At 39.1% G+C, this 21,263-nt stretch overlaps 2 protein-coding genes across 3 annotated transcripts in view; both read left to right on the top strand.

Annotated features, from left to right (window-relative positions):
* Window positions 1-162: 162 nt before the first annotated feature.
* LOC100642907 (GRB2-associated-binding protein 2) lies at window positions 163-4,973 on the top strand. 2 transcript variants are annotated; one of them, XM_012318925.3, is made up of 7 exons: window positions 163-1,293; window positions 1,635-1,763; window positions 1,848-2,034; window positions 2,169-2,450; window positions 2,514-3,221; window positions 3,305-3,429; window positions 3,513-4,973. In XM_012318925.3, exons 1-7 carry the CDS (start codon window positions 1,213-1,215, stop codon window positions 3,756-3,758), a joined length of 1,758 nt encoding a protein of 585 aa, XP_012174315.1. In that variant the 5' UTR covers window positions 163-1,212; the 3' UTR covers window positions 3,759-4,973. The 2 variants fall into 2 exon arrangements, with proteins under 2 accessions (XP_012174315.1, XP_003402662.1); XM_003402614.4 differs by having other exon boundaries at window positions 198-1,293; window positions 3,290-3,429.
* Window positions 4,974-5,775: 802 nt separating this feature from the next.
* LOC100642669 overlaps window positions 5,776-21,263 on the top strand; it is a 92,442-nt gene continuing 76,954 nt past the window's right edge. Inside the window, exon 1 of the mRNA XM_020867825.2 lies at window positions 5,776-6,130. The gene's annotated coding sequence lies outside the window, so the exon portion shown is untranslated. The remainder of the gene's footprint in view (window positions 6,131-21,263) is intronic.

Consider the following 21,263-nt stretch of genomic DNA (forward strand, 5'->3'; position numbering starts at 1 on the left):
TCGCTAATCAGAAATGAAAGCCAGGTTTAAATATCGATCGGCGTCTACCGCGTTAAGTACTGAATTGCAAATTAACCGAACGATATACCTCGGCTTTGCTTGTTATCCGTTTATCTGCATACAAGTACCTATTAATCGTTGTAATTGCTTAGAGTTGTTGAGTTTCGTGTGTCTAGTCGTTGTCGGTTTGCAATTAAATATGATAAGACGAGAATTTGTTGTATCATTCGTTGTAATTCCGCTTGTAACCATTTACGCAAATAAGCTTCGTTAATTGTGTCGATATGTTCCTTGTCTGACGAACGTCAGTGTTTATTTAACCGCAAGAGTTCACGCGACTTAAAGTCGTGAATCGGTCGAAATTTCTGGAATGCAGAACGATTCTGCCCGTAATCTGAATACGTGTCGTGAATGGCAATTTGCGAGAAAGCAATAGTTTATAATACGGAATTGTACAGAACAATATTTATTATTACATAAATTTATTTAGTTATTTGTGTATAGATGGAATTTTGACACTTATATACAAACAAAAACATATACATGTATATGTATGTTGAGAGACAAGATCATGTTTGACGCCGATCTTGAAACTTCCTCGGCAATTCCTTTGTTCGCTTTGTTGAATTACAGTCAGAACTTTCAACTCGAATGCACCACTGCGCCATTCATTCAGGTCACGAGACGGCGATGCGTCATGTAGCTCTGTTAATCAAATGAATCCAAACAAATTTTCATAACACGAGCAACAACTTGATTCTCCGAGTGATTCAGGATTCGATATAGACTGGAGCGTCTGATTTTGCCATTTACAGCTATATAGGCCGAGAAAAGCGTGTGTCATCTATGATGGTTGACATAGCTTGGCGTGCGTGGCCAAGATGGTGGTGGTAATGGAGGCACCATGACGATAGTCGGATTTCTCTACGTATCATCGTCCCGCTTCGGTGTTTCTCTTTAATTCTTCTGTAGCTCCTCAGAGGGTGTTTATCGTTGATGATGCGCGTTTGTGGTGGAACGTTGTTGATGTGTTAGTTGTGCATCATCGAAGAGAGATCGCTAGATGGTCGGTATATCTGTGAGATTGCTGCTGCGCCGTCCGAAAATAGATAAATGAACGACGAGCGTGCCATCCTTGTTGTCGGTGGTTCCACGCACTCTCTAACAATGCACAATTATTAAAAGGTTCATAGCCAACATCGGGGTGCAGGAATGGAGGTACTCAAAACCAGCCAAGAGATTGTGCACGAAGGGTGGCTTATTAAGTCGCCACCTACCAAACTTTGGCGAGCGGTTAGTATTTCATAGAACAATGACAAACTCTAAATTCTACTCGGTTCGTCAATTTTTTTATTGTTTACATCTTTAAATGCTTGTCAAATCGCTATGTCTACATTTGTTCGTCAAGCTTTTATGAATTCTAACCTCTTATGCTGAAAAATGTTTCATAAGTATGGAATGTTGTGATATTTTTATCCAAGAATGTTAATGTTCTAATTACTTTTTCGCTTATATCGCAGTGCAGACAATGTTTTATACTATACACAGTAATTAAATTTAAATGACAACTTAAATATATAAAATTTATATATTTCTTTTTGAATAATTTCTATGATACGTTTGTTTATTTCCAGAGATGGAGGAAAAGGTGGTTTGCTCTACGACATAGTGGAGAATTACCTGGACAATATTTCTTGGAGTATTATACAGATAGACGATGTAGAAAATTAAAAGGTCGTATTGATCTTGATCAATGCGAACAGGTAGCTACCTATTTGGAGATCTTTATCCTGACTTACATAATTGAATTTGCTTATGTCTTAATATTGACTTTTATTTGTAAACAGGTAGATGCAGGCTTAAGATTTGAAAATCGCAAGCAAAAATATCAGTATATGTTCAATGTTAAAACACCAAAAAGAACTTATTATCTAGTAGCAGAAAGTGAAGCTGATATGAATAAATGGGTGGATGCCGTATGTCAAGTTTGTGGTTTAAAGGCCTATACTCAAGATGAGGAGCAGCAATGTCAAAGTACATATTGTTATCATTTAAGATATCTGGAACTTAATAAGATTAATAATATATATCAGATATATATATATATATATATATATATATATATAAGATAATAAGATTTTATACAATGTTATACATTTTTTTTATAGTGTTCCAATTTGAAACACAAGAATCCCCACCGATTTCACCTACTAGTACTATTTCGGGCCCATACATTCCTATTAGCGAATGTATTTCTGGTCGACGGTTGAATGATACTAGCTCCCTCAATTCGGCTTTGGGGCAAGGACCTGAACATTATGATGCCCCAAGACGATTGGCCCCATCCCCTTCTAGATCTCCTACAACAACGGATGCGGAAAGTGTTTTCACTGACGATGAATGGACTGCTCCAGTGCCTAGCGTGAACTGGGAAACTTTTCCTTCCTCGGGTAAATATAATCAATATATGTTTTTAACAGAATTACGTGAATAACATTATATTTTTATAATAGGCGAATCCAAACAACCGCATAGTTCGAGTGATGCCGAAATTGGTTCTTGGAGTGTTCGAAAACGATTTGGAAAATTAAGAATTGTTGATTCCACTGTACCGCCTTCTGTAGAAAAGTTACCAGCACCTCCTAGGCCACCGAAACCTCCTCATATGTTACCTGAAAATCCTGGTCATAATTATTTAAATTTAGATGGTGCTACCGAAAGCTCAAAACCAACAACTCCAGCAACTCCTGCGCCATCGACTCCCGCAACTGCAATTGTAACAGACGAATCATATGATTTTCCAAGATCTCACCAACCTGGAGCACCTGAGTCAAGCACTATAGATAAACATTTTTACTCCAATGCTGCTCCAAGTAATGTCGAAGATACACGCGTATTCCGCTACGACTTTCAGGAAGAGGAACCGTCGAGTCCACGCTCTGAAAGTTCAGCAACTGCTACGTATTCAAATTTACCAAGTCCACTTGTGCGAGATAATTCAACTTCAGTACCAACAACAGTGGCACCACCGCCACCAGTTGTTTATCGGGAATTAAAACCAGGAAGAAAAACTAGCGATTCTACATCGGTCATTAGTAATGAAGCTTCTCCAGGACCGACAGTGTCAGTTTTGGAAATGAGTTCTGCTGAACACTCTCCTGCCGAGCCTCCGAGTATTAACAGGAAGCTTAAACCTCCATTGAATAAATCTCCTGTAGAAGGTATGGATATTTACATTTTTCTTTCCCAACCATCATATTTGAGAAAAAAAAAATTATTCATATTATAGGACCTTTGCAATTAGCTTCTCCACCTGGAAGAGGAAGAATCAGAGCGGCTCCTAGTCCTACACCTCCAACTCACGTTCATTCGAATCGACATCAGTCGACGTCAGATGAAGATAATAACGCTTTCGACGATAAAGAAGAGGTATATAAAAATATATTTTATAATGTATTTATTCAATATCATTTCATAAACATGATTGTATTTGATATAAATTTTTGTTTCAGATATATTATTATCAAGATCAAAACACGTTTATTCCTGCTTCGAATCGACGTCTTGTTGTTTTGCAATATCTAGATCTCGATTTGGAAGCAACAGAAAATTTTACTTCTTCGAGTTTGCCACCAACTCAGTCCCCTCCAAATACAACGGTGTATAAAACTGTGGATTTTCTGAAAACCGAAGCGTTTAATCGCACTCGTCAACGAGTCGAAGAGGAGAGAAAACAATGTACGGATGAACTGGCATAGCTTTGAACTTTGTTTTCTAGATCTTTCAGCGTAACGAACAGGAAGAAAAGTAGGAACGTAACTTCTTTTTACGTAGCGTATAATATTGTTATTATTTAGTAATACTTCACGATATTACAAAATTGCGATTCCTACGCAGTATTTAGCGATTTTTCAAGCGCTTTTTAAATTTTTATGTTTGTTATTGAATTGAAGATTATTTGAAATTTTCGTTATCGCGCGATTATATATCATAGTTGGAAACCGAAGAAAGCAATATTCAATGGACCAAAAATGTAATATTAAAGTTAAGGCAAAACAATGAAGAAAGAAGAAAAATAGTAGTTTCGCGGAACTCGTATCAGAATTTGTTAAAGAATTTTTAATTAGAAGAGTAAGTATTATTACATTTAGGTACGAACTGTTTTTACATAGATTTTACATATATCTGAAATGAGAAAAAGGCATTTTAATCGTAAACTATGCAATGAATTACGGATGTATGACATTGCTGAAAATTTTAGGATATCCTAATTTTAAGTATAAAACAAATAATATGTAATATATTTTCAAAGTGCCTGAAGTCATTGTTTTTCTTTTTTTGCTAAGGCGATGAGTTGTTTGTTATTGCATGGAAGGTGAAATATCATATTTATAGTTATAAATATGATGTGAATGTATAAAAATCGTTTTGCAACTATTTTCTAGAAAATAATATTTTGAAAATTTATGTTCTTTTTGACATATATTCTTTTTCGACGTTTTTAGATGTTTTCTTTTTAAGTATAATTTTTATTATAATTATTAACAGTGTACTCACTGTACCTGCTGAAACAAATCTATAATGCATGGTAATAGAAATCTTGGCCATAAAATTACAATGCAAAAAAGACATGCATATTTTTTAACAACTACTAAACCACAAACTCTATGTTATTATTACATATGTTTACATATACATATATGTATTAAAAGTACGTGAAAAAACTATATATTTTATGTATAAAACACACACACACACACACACACACATATTTGTTTTTCTTTTATAATAGCTCTCACTTATTTACTGTAATTTTTGTACCAATGACATTTTTATACTATTGACAAGTTGTTTGTCAGTATAACTAAAAAGAGATATATGTTTACCGGGGTTTCAATTACCTGTAGTGAACGAAGGAAATTAATAGAGTATATTTAGAATGGAATTTTTAAGTTTGTGTAAGTACACTTGGTCCTGAAACAAAAAATAATTTCCCACCAAATTTAAAGGCTATACTAACTCTTGTGCGATTCGTATCATCCAGAAGTAAATATCTATATCTATTTCCAAAGATTTGTACATTATTAAAAAAGCTATCTATCTATCTCACCATGTACGACAAACAATTTTTCGATTATAAACGGTTAGCACAATTTATTTATAGCAACAAAAATTATATCGTATATTTATGCGATTAAATAGAAGTAAGTTTTTCTATAAGTAATTAAATATAATAAGTATGTTTCTTTGATTTCTTTTTATGACATAGTTAAATTCGAATTTTTATTTATTTCGAATTCTAAAATTTGTAAATGTGTTAAAAACAAAAACATGAAATAGTAAGAGAGTTTTGAATGAAGTATTCGCTGTATGTACTTGCTATAACATTTTTTTATAACAATTCATAATCGTTAATGCTGACAATACTCGTCCGATGAAACACAAACTGAAAGTCATTAAGGATAATATTTATTAATAATGCGGATTTTTATGCATTTATAGGAAATTTAAAATTGCAAAAATGCACATAATATGCAAAAATGTTCAAAATACAGTACTTATTATAATATTCAACAAAATATAAAAATACGAATTCGCATAAAACTCCGTAATCTATTTATTATAAGCAGACTAGACAAACCTTTCATATCTTTCGTTTGTATTATCGGTCGATAAGGTACGCTACTATATCGACTCGGCACGGGAAGGTCGTGAAAACGTTCAGGGATATGCTGTCAGGTTATTGGCCTGGTTGGTGCTTGGTGGGACCGATGGAAAACAGAGTCTCATTCGCTCGCTAACCGTCGAGCGTGCGTTAGTTTTGTTTGTTTTCGGGCTCGTCACGTAAGTACATTGTTTTCTTCCCTCGTGAAACGAAATTGCATCGTGTAGTATCAGGGGCTTTACGCGTCGCGACGAACAATACTCGCCGGGGTGAATTTTCCTTCTTTGTGTTAAATCTGTGAAGCATCGAATCTGTTGTGTTTTTATCTTTTTGACTGTTTTTATCGAAAAGTGTGATCATCGACTTTGTGCGACCAGCCTGTTTTACTTTTGGAATCAAGGCGAATCCGACGAACTGGAAGCCACTGAAAACAATCATAGCGGAACTTCGAGTTTCATTTTCAAGGTAAGGACCCGCCAGTTTTGTATACATCGCAATGTATATATGATATATGTATGTCGTAACTCTAGTTCCACGTGATGATCGATCTGCTGCCACTTGTTGGCGATGAAAATGTCTATTGATTGACGTTAATGAGAGTTCAACATCGATGAAATTACACGTTGTTTTCTCACGTAGGAACATAATTTGATATGTTACAACGAGTATAATTCGTTAAAAGTAAAAATATATTTTTACGTAATCTTTTTATCCAAGAAAGGATCTTTCGAAAGTATCTAACCAAAACACGAGTATCAAACTTCCTATGTTTCTTTATTGAATACAGGAAAACATAATGAAAATATTTTCTCGGGTAATTATTAAGCTAAATTTCATAATTCTTCGAACAAATAAAGCGAATTCAAAGTCGAAGGTGGCTCGAGTATATGGCGTGTGTAGGTTTCTCGGTCACTTGTGGATTTTCCAGCTAACCAACTGAAACGATATACGTAATATGTAGTCGCTCGGATTACCGTTCCTGTGACCCTCTCGTCGTTGCAGTATGACACTCGTCACGAATATTCGGGTGGATATTTAACATTGTTAATATCTTATTTTCTCTGTATACGCACGTATCTAACATACATATCATCATCTCTAGACTTATTAGAAAAAACGAGAAGAACATTAAACCACGCAAGAAGGATTACCTTGAGGTGTTCGTTTGAAACCGCAGCCATTTTATTACTATACTAGCATTTTCTTTAATATAAAGAACCTGTCAACGAACATTTTTGCGCCCGTGCAATTAGTTTCTCAAGAGTAAATTTCAACTGTTTCGTCAGGCTAACAATGTTTATGGTTTCCCTTGTACATGCAACGCCAGCTCGTTATGCATGCACATTGTTGTTGCGTTATTGGCGGTTATTGCGAAGCGCGCCGGAGTAAGTGAGAAATTCTCATGCACAATAACGATCATTATCGGTAACGTTCTTCGGCCGAGCGTAATACAACGCGTGCATTCTTTTCTCCACTTTCGTAATACTATCCTAATGAAAAAGTCAAACTTGGGTACTTTTCAATGAAGTTTCGTTTTTATGTCCCAAACATATTAAATTTTCTCTTTTTTCGAACAGATGGCGTTAAATAAAGGTTTGAACAAAATCGATCTTGGATAGTTTTCAGTAAAGATTCATTCATATCTTACGTTTCATAAATAACAAATCTTTCCTTTCTTCGGCCGGATGGCATAGAACGAGAGGTATGAAATAGATTTGAGAAATCGAAATAGGATAATTTTCAATAAAGTTTCATTCACGCTTTTTATTCCATATTAAGTTTTCCGTTTTTGCAAATGCGTGGCATCAAACGAGTAGCGTTAAACAGATTTGAAAAAATCGGTCTTGGATAACATTCAACTAAAGTTTCGCTCGCATCTCGCGTGCCACATTGAATTTTCCCTTTCTTCAAAGAGCTGGCGCCAGATAGATCTGCTTATCTCGAAAAGATGAGAGAAGATGAAAAGCACTTTGACTGGAATGATCGACCGAAAAATCACCAGGCGCCCTACGGAATGCTCTTTGAACTCGGTCGATCGGAGAACGAAAATGCATCATCGGAGAGCACCGATGAAGAAATCTCTGAAAATAGATGCGCTTCGATAGCCGTTGCTTTGAATCCCATTAGTAGTTTGATAACTCATCGTCCGTTTGAAACGAAAAAAAGAAAAAAATAAAAAAACTAGCTTCGTTCGATATCGGTTTCCTTTTGGGGTTCGTGGTGCCTCGTTATCCCGATATCTCGAGCGGAGCTGTTGCCTCGCCAGATTCTTTTGTCAACCGAATACAAAGTTCAGCGTTTTCCTTCTATATCTTGGCTAGAAGAATAAACTGCCAACACATTATTCCGGCTTTCTACCGATACGCCCCATCGAACTGGTCGCAGGAAAGATATTGGAAAGCTAGTCTCACAAAGGGTTCCAGTTTATTAAAAGCTCACGGGCAAAGAAACGTTTTGAATCAAGCATTCACTGTTTCCCTGCTTACGTACTTCTCTTTTTCTTCTCTTAGAAAAATAATCTTGCCTCGTGTAATTGGAAAATACACCGTTTGAAATGGTTCGTGACGAGTCGATTCGATCCTTTCCGGCTCTTTCGTTCGATTTTCTGACCGACTCGTTTCTAGGAATCGGAAGCTTTTTCGTTACATTCAATAGCTGTTCTATTATGTTTTCTTAGGACCGGTTTGTGCGTGTCTTACGGGGCTACAGGTACCTTACGTTGATCTGTGAAAACCACTAAAAAGGGAAAAGGAATTTTTTAATTTTCATGCAGTATCGGACTAACCGAATTTCCAAGCTGAGAAGAACCGACGATGCTACTAAGAATACTTGTTTTGTCATTCGAGATGAAATGCACGTTCGCTGTCCGATGTCTCCTTTCGATTCTTGATTTCACCGCGAAATAAGCCTGCGGCTTCAAAGTAGTCTGACGAACACATTAGAATAATCAAACATACGACGATCAGATGAGAGAAAAAAGCGTGATAGTTACTTCTTGAGTTGAGATCTTTTGATTTTAACGTTGCTTTATGACTAAGGAAGAAGCTTAACGTGACACGATGAAAAATGAAAACGATCGGTTAGATTGAAATATGTAAGTCATTTAAAAATAGCTGATAAATTGAAGAATTTTGTAAAAGCCAAAGATATGCAATAATTATTACAACGAGCAATATTTTAATATTACGACGTACAATATTTCGAAACTTTCGTTTAGTTCCAAAGCCAAACAAAAAACAGTTTTGCTAACTTAACTGCTAAATTTTAAAACTGTTTTCCTATAAAAAAAAATAGAAAATGTAACTTACCGTATCCTTCTTCCATAGTCTTCATACAAATTCTTACGAGATGCGCATCTCGATATTTAAATTATTTCATTCGTCGGAAGGACAATTTGTCAGAATGTCGTAACCATATCCTAACACGTGGACGTAGGTAAAAAAACGTGGTCGCATGGCTGCAAGCACGTAACTTGTCGCAACGAGAAATAACGATTAATGAAGGCAATTAAGCGTCGTCATGTTTGTCGTCGGCTGTTGCGTTTCTACGTGGATCATTCGTCGCGATCATACGGTAATTCGTGTTATTTGCAGATCAACACGCGTTAGCGAATACTATTCGTTCTCCATGCATTATGCAACGAATTGTGTCTTCCGCGTAGTATGGCGCCTATCGGCTATAGTACAATACTATAGAAAGTATAGAATCATCCGTTACATTGTTTCGGATTTCTTCAGAAGGAAGTTCCGTACGGCACCTGAGCTTCCCGATTGTGAGAAATCTGTCGGCATTGAAGACTGGCGCTGAAAAAATGAGAGACGTTCCGGAAGAGCATCGTGCTATTATACTTTTCAATCGCGAGCGTTTTATTCTCGCGCAGAGAAATATTTACGCTGCTAGCTAGCATTATCGGGAAATTCTCGGTAATTGTCCTTCTCTTGGTATTTCACATTAGAAGAAATCACAGATTCGTAATTAAATAATTACGAAATAAAAACTACGAAAAATATTCGGTTCGTATTAAATACGATGCCTGAGGAAATTTTTCAACATTTATTAAGAGAAAGCTTTCATGTCTATCGTCGATATAACATACGTATCGATTATGACGACTCGTCTCTCTTTACAGCGTTAACGACGTTTCGAAATGTTTCACATGTAACGCGTGTAATTATGTACGTACATGAAAATTTTCTAAATAAATGTTCAAATAGTTTGACGAACCACCGTACGTTCATCAGCGTAGCTTACAATTCGTATAAACTTTGCGTTGCGAATTATCAACTAAAGAGCAACCGGTCAGGTCAAACCGATCGGTCGATATCGCGTACTTCGAATGACTTAACGCTCAAAGTGGAGGAGGTTTAATAGATCGAGTGTTAGAGTAATCTAACACTGTATTTACACTTGTTGTATAAAAATAAAGTGTGATGTTATGAACACGGCGGTGGTAACATCTTGTTGGGAGTCAAGTATTTCACCCCGATGTCTGATGATGAACTTCTTAGTACGTTGCTGATTCTCTCCCTCAGCCGTTGGGTCTCGTGCCTTCCCGGTTGGGATTTTTCTCGGGCTTTTTTATCTGACCTCGGAGTCATTAGGTTTATAGCTCGGGGAGGACATGTAATTCGGAATTATCTAAAAAAGGCATAGGGTCCGTCCGGGCCATAAACGGACGACCACTCAAAATTCCCAACACTGTGAGTTGATTAAACACTCGTCTGTATGGTTAAACAGGAATTCGATTTGCATCTTGTTCGATGTTTTATTCGGACAATGAGTTGCACAATTTCATCGCTGCAACGCGTTAGCGCCTTCTCCCCTTTTCCCTTGTTTTTCACGGCGACCACGTCTAGTCCGATATTACGCATTACACGCCGCTGGCTGCTGCAACAGGCAGGAAACAAGTTAGATCCTATGTTCGATCGATTTCGAGTCACGCTATCGCGACACGTGAGAATTTCTTTTCATTTCGCGATCTTCCAAAGTGAGAATTCTTCATTCAATGGTATTACGTCCCCCTTTTATAAATAGTCGATCAAACTCCACATTCGGCAAACGAAGGATTCGCATTTTTTGAATTCTTAATACCCCGCCTACTTTAATCAGCGAAGGTTGAATCAACGCGACTCGACGACGTCCGAGCTATTCCGCATAAAGTGATCGATTGAGGAGATGGAGTGGAAAATGTAAGTGCCAGGAGCAAAGGTAAAGGTTTTACTAATAAAAGACGTTTTCCCGTTTTCTTGTAACTTGGTCGCTTACTACTCTTATTCGAATGAAATTCCACCAAATTTCACCGCGAAGTAAATACTTTCTACGTCGAGAGATTCGATTTAACAGCTACTTTGAAAACAGAATAACGTGAATATAATTAAAACGGAATATTAACATAATTCGAAATAATAAGACGAATAAGATTCTTTTCTTCTTATATACATTTCTGTGGAACAACAAATTACGTTATAAAATAGTTATTGGTATTTCATATGTCCACGAAAAAATATGCTGTTACACTTATCGGTTACGATATTTCATCATTTTTTTCAGCATATTCCACTAATAAAATCGATTCTTGATTTTTCTCAAGCTTACCTATCTAACTATCGTTTACCATCTGAGTCCCTCGATCGAAGAGCTTTCTATAAAATTCCGCGATCTTGTTTGCAAGAGACGGTCGCGATGATTAAACGCGAACAACTATAGTTGGTCAGGAATCATGCACGGATTCACCGTGTTGGTGGAACAAAATGCCGCATTTTCGTTCATTTCTCGCTGTTTCCGGCAGGCGTGTCCCGAGCCTGATATTACGTGTAGAGAACACGCGTACGGTTTATTGCGTTAGACAGGAAACCGAGAGAAGAGTTATATCGGGTCGACCTGGTTTAGGCGTGCCCTATAGGCGCCTCGGTTGCAGAGAAAGAGAGTGAAAGACGCTTTGAAAATGTCAGGGACTAAAAGTACGGAGAACGGATACGCCGGTGACGCCACAACGAAATCATCGATTATTTGCATTCGTTTCGAATTCACAGAGCTTATTCATTTGCAGCTTAGCCGCTTGTTTTTCCCGTCCACTCGATCGGTATATCATCTGTACAGCTAAAGCGTCCTTGGAATCGTATGCTTATCGGCTGTAGAAGACGGGATCATCTGGAAGTTAATGGTAGAACGGGTGGTCTTGCGGATGAAACTGTGACACGAGTTACCAGCGTGTACAATCTCGTTTGAAAGTATTTGGAGTATCTATTGATGGCGTTCGAAGTTATTTATAATTAATTTTTCACTTATTTGTTTAAATTATAGCATAATTGTAGATTTATAAAGGGTATAGGTACGTTATAGACAGATATAGAAATGTAAGAAACAAAGTAACGATAGATAGAAGAGGAAAAGTAGCGATATGAACGTGGAGATTCGTTGCGACAGTCGTCAAATGAAATCTAATTTAGTTGTACGTGATATAATCGACGAGCTTCCTACTATAATGTTAAACATATAGGCTTCTTACAATTGACAAGATTTCAAATGAGATAATAATTTCGAAAGGTTTGCCAATTTCCTAATGATCTCTCGCAGAGTTGCTTAAGTTGCGATTTAATATATGTTAAGTTACGATATCAAATATATGGGTTTCTTATAATGCAAGATTTCAAACGAGATAATAATTCTGAAAGGTGTGCTAGTTTCTTAACGATCTTGCACAGGTACTTCAGTTTTCGTCTAATATTTATGTATGAACGAGGGGTGTGCGTCAGAATGAGTTTATCGCTCGTCGTTCAAATATTTGCGTACACGTGCGCGCCTCGGGAATGCCGACAGATACAAAGCCGATCGAGGAGCGAGAGAACGATTAAGGGCAGTCGCGTGCTGTTCGTCGGTTGAAAAATTTATCGCTACCCGACCCACGCCACGGGCACAGGTAGCGTCTCGTGGCGTATGAAGTTTCGAGTCCGGAGGCGACAAACGTTTCGGAATGTCGTTAATGATCGTGGCGCGCACCGTGTGTAGGTGTCTGCGAGGGTTTCGTTCCGTTTTTACCTTCTGTCACCAGGAAACTTTGTTGCTAGGTGAAACATTCGTTGGATAGCACCGCGAATTTTCAGTTGAAACTCGACCGATCGTTGAACGCCAGCCAACGACTCGTTTGAGAAAGGTTAGTCAACTTTGTACGACCCATGGCAAATTAGTTTTCGAAGTTAACCCTTAAAAGCTATCGTCAAAGGAAATCACGTTAATGGATGAAATTTCAGTTCGGTATATCTTCATTTATTCGTGCAATCGGTAAAGTCAAACGAACGCTATTCCATGTTCTTATCGTTATTCGATATGAGACGAAAAATAGAACAATTATTATTATTTGACGATAATAAAAACACAATTCTTAAGGCACAAATCTGTTAAATGTAGATATAACGGGTATCTAATATCTCGGATATGTCGGAATCAGTCGATCGGACGATACGAACCTATCGAACTTCTTAACACAAATCCGTAATAAAGCGACTAATTGATCGTTGGAAAGGCGTATTCGATCAGATCTTAAAAATTACTTTAATCAAGTATACGACGTTTCGATTTGCGATTAAAGTTTCACGTGGGAGAACGATTCCATCTGCACCGATCTAATACGAAATAATACAGAACGAAAGCGTTTACCGCGCGACAGACACGTTCGTTACGAAATCTAGGAGGCAGGCAAACGCAGGCAGACGCGGAAAATGTTCGCGTAGTCGTATTCCCTAGTAAGGAAGACTCGGTGCGGTGCAACCGGTCGCCGTAGCTGCGGGCTGCGAGCAAAATAGAGCGTGGAACGCGCGCGAGTTATCGCGGATCGTGGCCGAGCAGATTCGACGATCCGCGAGAGTCACGGAGAAGAAGGAAGGCCCTCTGTCGTGTATCCACGCGTGCAATAACCGGTGCACGCGAACGTTCGTCTCCGCGGCGAGTTTTCTTCGATCGAAACTGGTTCGCGGAGATAAGGTCTTTAACCTTCCTTATAGTTGTAGCGTTCGTAGTCAGGATCGGCCTAGGAAAGAAGGCAAAAAGAAGGGTCGGTAACGAAGCCGTTCACGGTGAAAAGCCGCGCTTTTGCAAGCTTCTTCTTCGTCCTCCTCGTCGCCGGCTCCGTTGTCGGTTTTTACGGCCGATCGTAAAACAATGTAACAACGTTCGCGCGCTGCTGTGCCATTCGCCGATTCTGAATATGTACAGTACAGAACGGAGAACCTTGTTTTATCCGAACTAGTTCGAGGACAGAGACCAATTTAGGCATCGAACAGTTTCAACGATGCAACTTTGATACATGTCCCGTTCGTCTCTTCTTATTCAGCCAGACGATTCGATTATATTTCTTAGTGAAAACATCTTGGCATCTTTTCGTTTTTCAGGATAGTTTCGATTCTAAGAGACTCTGAGGCATCTTCATCTATCGTAAATTTCTAAACCTCGTTACTTACAGTTAGGTAACACGAGCGATGTTCAATTTTCAAGAAGCAGATGATTTGTTTTGTACGAGTTCATCCATCATACAGAAACGACATTGACGACGTTGAATCGTAAGATAAACTTAAAAAATAGCGTTTGTAACGTCGTTCCTATCATTTGTATTATCGATCATTGATTCTACAAGAAGGTGATAATTATTGCCTTTAACCATTAATTTCTCGTTATTTTATATATTTCGCTGATAATCGCGTCGTTGTTAATATAAATCTATCAAAATGTTCTGATGCCCTCGCGAGCGGTATTCGTTACAAGAATTCTCGATAATGCGTACATTCGTTAATTTCTTATTATTCGTCGATTCTATAAAATGATTGGTATCGCTTTTGATGGTTAATCTCTCATTGATTTCTCGTTAATTTCGATATTTCACCGATATTAGTGTATTGTTGTTATAAATCGATTAAAGTGCCTTGTATCAATGATCGGTGATGCATATTCGTCGTAAGAATGTATGTTCGCGTAACGGAAGTTACGTGGCCGATCTTAATCGGTGTAAAAGAGGCATATGTATGAATTCGTACAAATGAATTGCGTACTAAATGAGATTGTAGCGTAAAGCCGCGAATCGGCGTTGGAATAACCGCGCCCAGTCTCTCTCTCTTTTCAGCCTCCTTCTCTGTATTTAGTTTTCCATCGTGAACGGTCGAGTCCGAGGAAACGAGCTCGTTTCACGGTCAACTGACACGTTTCAGCGAGATGAGGACAATTTGATCACGAACTGGCAACGAAACATTTCTCGCTTACGTAGCGTATCGTACTACAATATAATTGAGCTACTGGTTTCGATGGAGGTTGTCACTGTTCGTGGACAAAGGAATTTTTCAAAGCACTCGATCAGCCTCTGCTTCGACTTGACTGGCTTCTAACATCGCGTTCTATTAATACTTCGTCTTCGTTGAACGGTCGAGGAACTACGAGTTATTTAGTTGTCGTTGCTGGTTTATGCCGCAGTCCGAGTAGTCTAGAAAGGTGTTCCCGAGCGGGTCAGTAGCCTAGAACGATTCCTCCGGCGGCTGGATGGAGCGTTTGCGTTCGGAGAAAGTTTCGAAACGAAGGATAACAGTCGACCACGCCGGAAATGATACATACTGGCTGTTATTTCGTCCTCGGCAGATCAACCTCGGTTTTCACCATCACGGAAGATGCACCGTCGTATTTCTGATACTCTGGTCACGAATTCGCGTCTTTACGAAGAAATACAGCGAGCTAGGGTTATTTGAGTTACTTATGGTCCAACATCTTAACCCTTTGCGGCATATTTCTCTGGTGGCACTAGCAGCTAGTCGAAGCAATAAATATTTACTGCCCGCCATAGCGGCGCCGTCAGACTTTGAAGACAAATAAATGCTGCCACTGTGATGGCAAATTAAAAACGAAATTCAATTTCTTGAACTTTGCGCGGAATAAACCGCCGAGCATATTTTTTATAGAATTTTATAGAAACTAACGTACTGGTCATAGAAGAATCTCATAGAATATATAGAAGAACTCTTTACCTTGTCAATAACCTGAAGTTACGTATCGATTTTAAAAGTTACGAGAAGTCGAACATCTTAACTTGTTTGTAATGTTTCTTCGAGTTTCCCTAGTTTATTCTCGCCAAATCTTTTTTCGCGAAAAGCATCGTCGATGTCCGTAGTCGCTGGTCGTTGAAAACGTTGTCAGGCTAACAAGGCTTGGCCCAGTTTCCTCGGTTTGTGCTTCCGATTGTCGAGCCACGGGATTCCATTGAACAGCTACTGCGACTCGGTCGGTTACTTTCACGATGCTTCAATTGGTTTTGCTATTAATAGCGAACGCGAATATGTTGGAACAATGAAACACGGAAGGTGGAATGGTCTGGCTCGCGGTGCTAAATGCGACCCAGTGAATCGTGTTCTCGAGTTCTCCAGTTCTTTGTGCTGTGACAGGCGTTCGATATTAAGGATGTTGTAACCAGATGATCGAGAGGACGTTGCTCGAAATCGTTGTGTTTAACGAGAATATTTCAGTGCACTTGCGAGCGAGCATGGTTCCGTGACGAGGCAACCGATCGGCCTAAATGATAATACACCGGGTGTTCCTTTTTTCCTCGACCGCTCACGGCCCGCCGATCTATCATTGTAACGCAAGAGGGAAGCAGGCAAATGCACGCTGGATAAGATCGTTGATACTTGTTCAACGTGATTTATTATCGTACGCGTGCTCCAATTTATCAGTTGTGTCGTCAAAATGGAGCAGTCTAACGGGCACGCTCTGTTTCCATAGTTAAAAGCAAAACTGTGGCTCGATTAGAAATCGAATCAATCATCGCTCGAAACAATTGCAGAGTATTTAATTTGATATTTCGAATGCTCCATGTTTTCGATATTTAACCCATTAAAGACCAACCGTTGAAATAGTATACAGCTTGGGTGGTATGAAATACTGGAAATCGAAAATAACGCAATTCAAGCGTAGCCTGTGGATCTTCGTGTAAATTCATATCGTTGAGGATATAATTAAAAGCATAGAATCTTGGTAGAAAATTGTTTTATCTACCAAGCATTGTAGAAAGTATTATATTTTATATGCTTTGTATATTTTGTCATGTTATGATGTACGTTTCGTGTAATTTTGCACTTTCAAATTTCCTGTAAGTGCGTAAAAATCCACGGTCTACTTATGTATATATCATTTTCAAGATACGAAACATACATTTTTCTTTAACCTTCGGAATTTCTTTTCGTAACTACAGCGTTAGAAATTCTTAAAGCAGAATCAAATACTTTTGTCAGTCTGTGCATATAGACCGAGCAGCTCCAGAAAAAGCCTCGAATTTGAAATACACCGCGTGAAATTCCGTTACGCTTCCGCGATCGTTCATTATATGGTCACCGAGTAAGAGGATCGTTTGAGACAATGCACGAGGAACGTGTATGTACAGGTATCGAGTTTTCGTGGATACCTCGTGGCACGATCGGTTCGGTTGGTTCGATCGCGTACGAACCATCGAGCCACATTGCTCCAACGTATTTCATTAGCGGATTTCATTAGGCTAATTAGGCCCTCTTGTTACCTGCTCGTCCGTAATTACGGCCGCGGAAACGCTTCGCGGAATCCGTGTAAGACAGAAAATCTATGTAGACATTCTGATCTCGTTCCAATTTTTATTCACTTTTCTTCCATCGCGCGTTTTTTCTCGCGAGTTTCCGTCGCTCGCAACGCTCGTTTGAACGTTTACGAGTATTTGAACTTTTCAAATTGTCGAAAATACAGTACAGTGGCTCGTGAAAGTATTCGAATACTCGTACGAGTCTTTAATCGAGAATTAAATTACGAGAATTTAAATATTTTAGAATTTCGTTAGTATCGTTATTAGACTCTACTGTCGTTAATTATACTGGTAAATTTTGAAACAAAAGTGAGAATTTTTGAATATTTGATCTCAGTTAAGGATTAAAGAATTACATCGGCGGAAGAACGTTACTGGAGAAACGAGATCGTTTCTTTAACAGTGAAAATGTAACAAATATAACGAGTTACACCCGTAACTCAAATACTCATGCATGCCAGTGTACGTATATCGATGGTTCGTTAACGCGAAGGTGCAAATTACAAACGACCCTGGATCTGCGCACTCGAGAGTGTTTCCACTCCATTCGTTGAAGTAGGATGTGTCTCGTGGTTGAAATTATTTAATTACACTGCTATCGATTATCGGTACCCAGGGGCGGTTTTCCACACGTGACACGTTCAGGTGGCGCGCGCAGGTGTAACCTCGTCTCATGCGATTCGGCGGTTGGACAGGTGCGAAAAGAGCGCATGTACTTGCGTACACCTTATAACCTCGATTCGTCCTTGTTTTTCTGACCATGGCGTTTTTCACCATAACTCTAGATTTCCCTCTCGCGGGCAAATAGGCTGTAAAGATAAGCGAGATACCGTGCGAAGATGGAACGCGGATCGCGTTACAGTCTTCAACGGGTTCCTCTATTCGCGCGGCCGACCGACCGGTAATTTTCGCAATTACCGGTGTAGTTAGCCGAACTGTTTAATTAACTGAAATTGCGTGGATCCGTTAGCAGATTCGACGAGGCCAGGGAGCGAGGATCGAACCAAGAGGAACGGCAGCCTGTTTGACTTCAGTTCGAAACGACGATGCGATCTCGTTGGCCGATGTTTAGAAAGCGATTCGCGTATCCCCGTTCATTTTCTCCGTGATCGTAAATCGCAGCAGAGAGCCTCTCCTCTGTATTCACCGAATATTCGAGCGCAGCGTTTCTCGTAGCCCGCGAAAATGCAGTTTCTATTTAAATATCACTCGAACCCGTATACCGGATCGGTGAACTCCGCTTATCCAGCTATCGGCCAATGAACGAGCCTTCGTTTAACACAGTAGCTGCTACAGGTCGCTTGCTTGATAGGAACCTGTAAGAATTAAGTAGGTATTTAAAAAAAGAAAATTTACATTGTGAAATTTAATTTACATTTAATGGAAGGGCTTACGATAAAAAGGAAATCGAAAGGATACTTGGGTATCTTAAATTTCTGTTTGATACGTTTCAATTAGAAAATTGTCATCATAGTCGTAGACTTACTGCAAGTAACGGTTCTATAATTTCACGATTAAACACAGTTCTTTCGACACGATATAATTACAGATACATTTAGAGTGACCGTGCAGTACGAGGAGTATTTTGTTTTAGAAAAATGAAACGTATTACACGGGAATTAATTCTCGATCGAGTTACTTCAAATTGTGATATTAAATTCATATCAAAGTAATATTTAATTCATATTGAATCGATATCACCGATGATCTTTATTACGTAAAATACAAAATACAAATTAAAACGAAGTAGCTGCTATAGAATCAAGTAACTCGATCCAAACGTTTGTGGTTCACCTACGATGCAACGATACCGATTGAAAGTTTAAAACTTTGAAGATTCTTTCGATTCTCTGAGAAAAGACGAACACGGATAAAGGTTGCTTCCATATAAATTCCGCAATTATCATTCGGTTATCTCACGATTTACATTCAAAGCTAGTTCGTACAAATGGCAGTTGAAGCGTGTGTTTATCTGGTGAAACGTGGTCGTGTTTCGTCGCGTCTACTCTCGTCTACTCGTACGCGAACGTGCAGACCCGGAGAAGACTCATCGACGAGATCGCGGACACGAATGCAATGTGCACTGGCCCGCTCGGCCACGCTCTGCTTGTCCTTGCAAACGCGACTCGTTACGATGCGTCTCTCTCTTTCTTTCTTTCTTTCATTACCTGTTCCCCTACCCCTTCCTCTACCCCCTTTCCTTCGTTTGCCATTCTCCCACCCATCGTTATATCCCTACGTTTTTATTTTTTCTCCCTTGCCAGAGCGGTTCGGCCTTCTATCCAGATTGCGTGCGCGATTAAAATAACTCGTGTCGTCGACTGGTAACCTTATTTTACCAGTTTTTCTTTCGTTCCCGGCGATACGTTCGTCTGCCGCGAATCAATCGCGAACGACGAATACATTTGCATAAACGAGTTCTCTTCTAGACGAAGAAAGCACCTTTAAACTCGTGGCCTGGCATTCGTCCACTGTATAGACTCTTTCGCAATGTTGCTTCGACGTACGCGTTTAACGAGTTCGGACGTAATACCCGGTAACCGATACTTTAGGAGAAACGAGTTCCTTATAGCCGGTGTTTGGAAAAAGAAAAGCTAGACAGCGAAGGAAAACTCGTTATCAAATGAGATAAACAAGATCATTCGTAAATGCTTATCTTTTCGACGTCCGCTGTTACGCTAACGGTAAGTAGTAATTTCGTTTAACTACCTGGTGTGGAAAGTGGCACGGCGCAGGGCAAGATCGCGAGCACCAGCCTGAATCTGGTACAAATATAAATATCCAAGAGGTGGCGAGGATTCTCGTAACCTGAAACCGCCCACATCCTTTCCACGGCGCACTACCGGTTCTCATGTGAGAAAAGCTTCGAAAGGGTTGTTCCTGGCCGCATAACTTAACCCTATCTATCGTTCGCTCCTCGTATTACACGCAGACAAATTCCCTTTTCCGAAATTCCTCTAAACGAGTAGTAATTTAAAATTGGTATGCGAGACGAACGTAAAATGAGTGGATAAGGAGTGATGGACGTTTCACGTGTCACAATGTAGAGAGATTGCCGTCCAGTTTGTCAACGATCGTTGCATCCGCGAACTGGAGCACCGCTCTCGTCGATCACGATCCGCGGTTTCGAGGTTCACCGCAAATTCGATCTCCGGCAGATATCGTTTTTCACAAACGCGCGACGATACGAGCAGGAAGGCGGTTGCGAAACCGCTCCGATAAATTCGACGAGGCTCGCTGACATCCTGTAAGGGACACCTTTCTCGTACGAATATCACGGTATCCGAGATTTTACGCTGCTTGTTGAATACCATAGGTGAGAGGTTAAGCTTCGGGTCAAGACACGACAGCGAGCCATGCTACGAATTTACGCCAGCGTTTCCCTTAGAGTTGTTCGAACGATTTTAACTATTTTGATTCTAATACGACACGTATAAAATGGCTATAAGTCTACTTATTTAAATAATGGTTAAATGGTCACATCTTCGGTTTTATCAGGCACAGAAGCATTTGTACAGCCACGAAGCTCGTACTACTTGCGTATTAGCTTTGTTCAATTTAAAGTTGATAGAGATATATGTATAATATATGTACATAAAGTTTCGAGTATTTGATAATACGCGTCATATCTTCAAAGAAACTATTGCTTCCTATATCGTGTTACAATTCTTTTAACAGTGTATACATACGAAACTTAGTTCAAAACAGTCCCATACTTATCTCTAGTTTACTATTATCAATAATCTGAAATTGAAAGAGGAATAAGAGCTGAAAGGGAACGGTCAGATCAAAGGGCCAATCTTTGAGACTTCACATCGAACTGTACTTTTCGTTGTATTTTTGTTGCTATTAATATATAAAATCGATTATTCTGTACGGATACTTAATTTAATACGTAATAACGCATCATAATCGGTCAGAAGAATTTATGATTACGTCCAAAGTACAAAGGGAATCTTCGAACGCAACCTGTCGAGTATGAACGATAAAATGTAGAGAAGGGTTAAAGAAGATAATTTG

The sequence above is a fragment of the Bombus terrestris genome, chromosome 2 (assembly GCF_910591885.1).
Source record: "Bombus terrestris chromosome 2, iyBomTerr1.2, whole genome shotgun sequence".
Taxonomy (NCBI): Eukaryota; Metazoa; Arthropoda; class Insecta; order Hymenoptera; family Apidae; genus Bombus; species Bombus terrestris.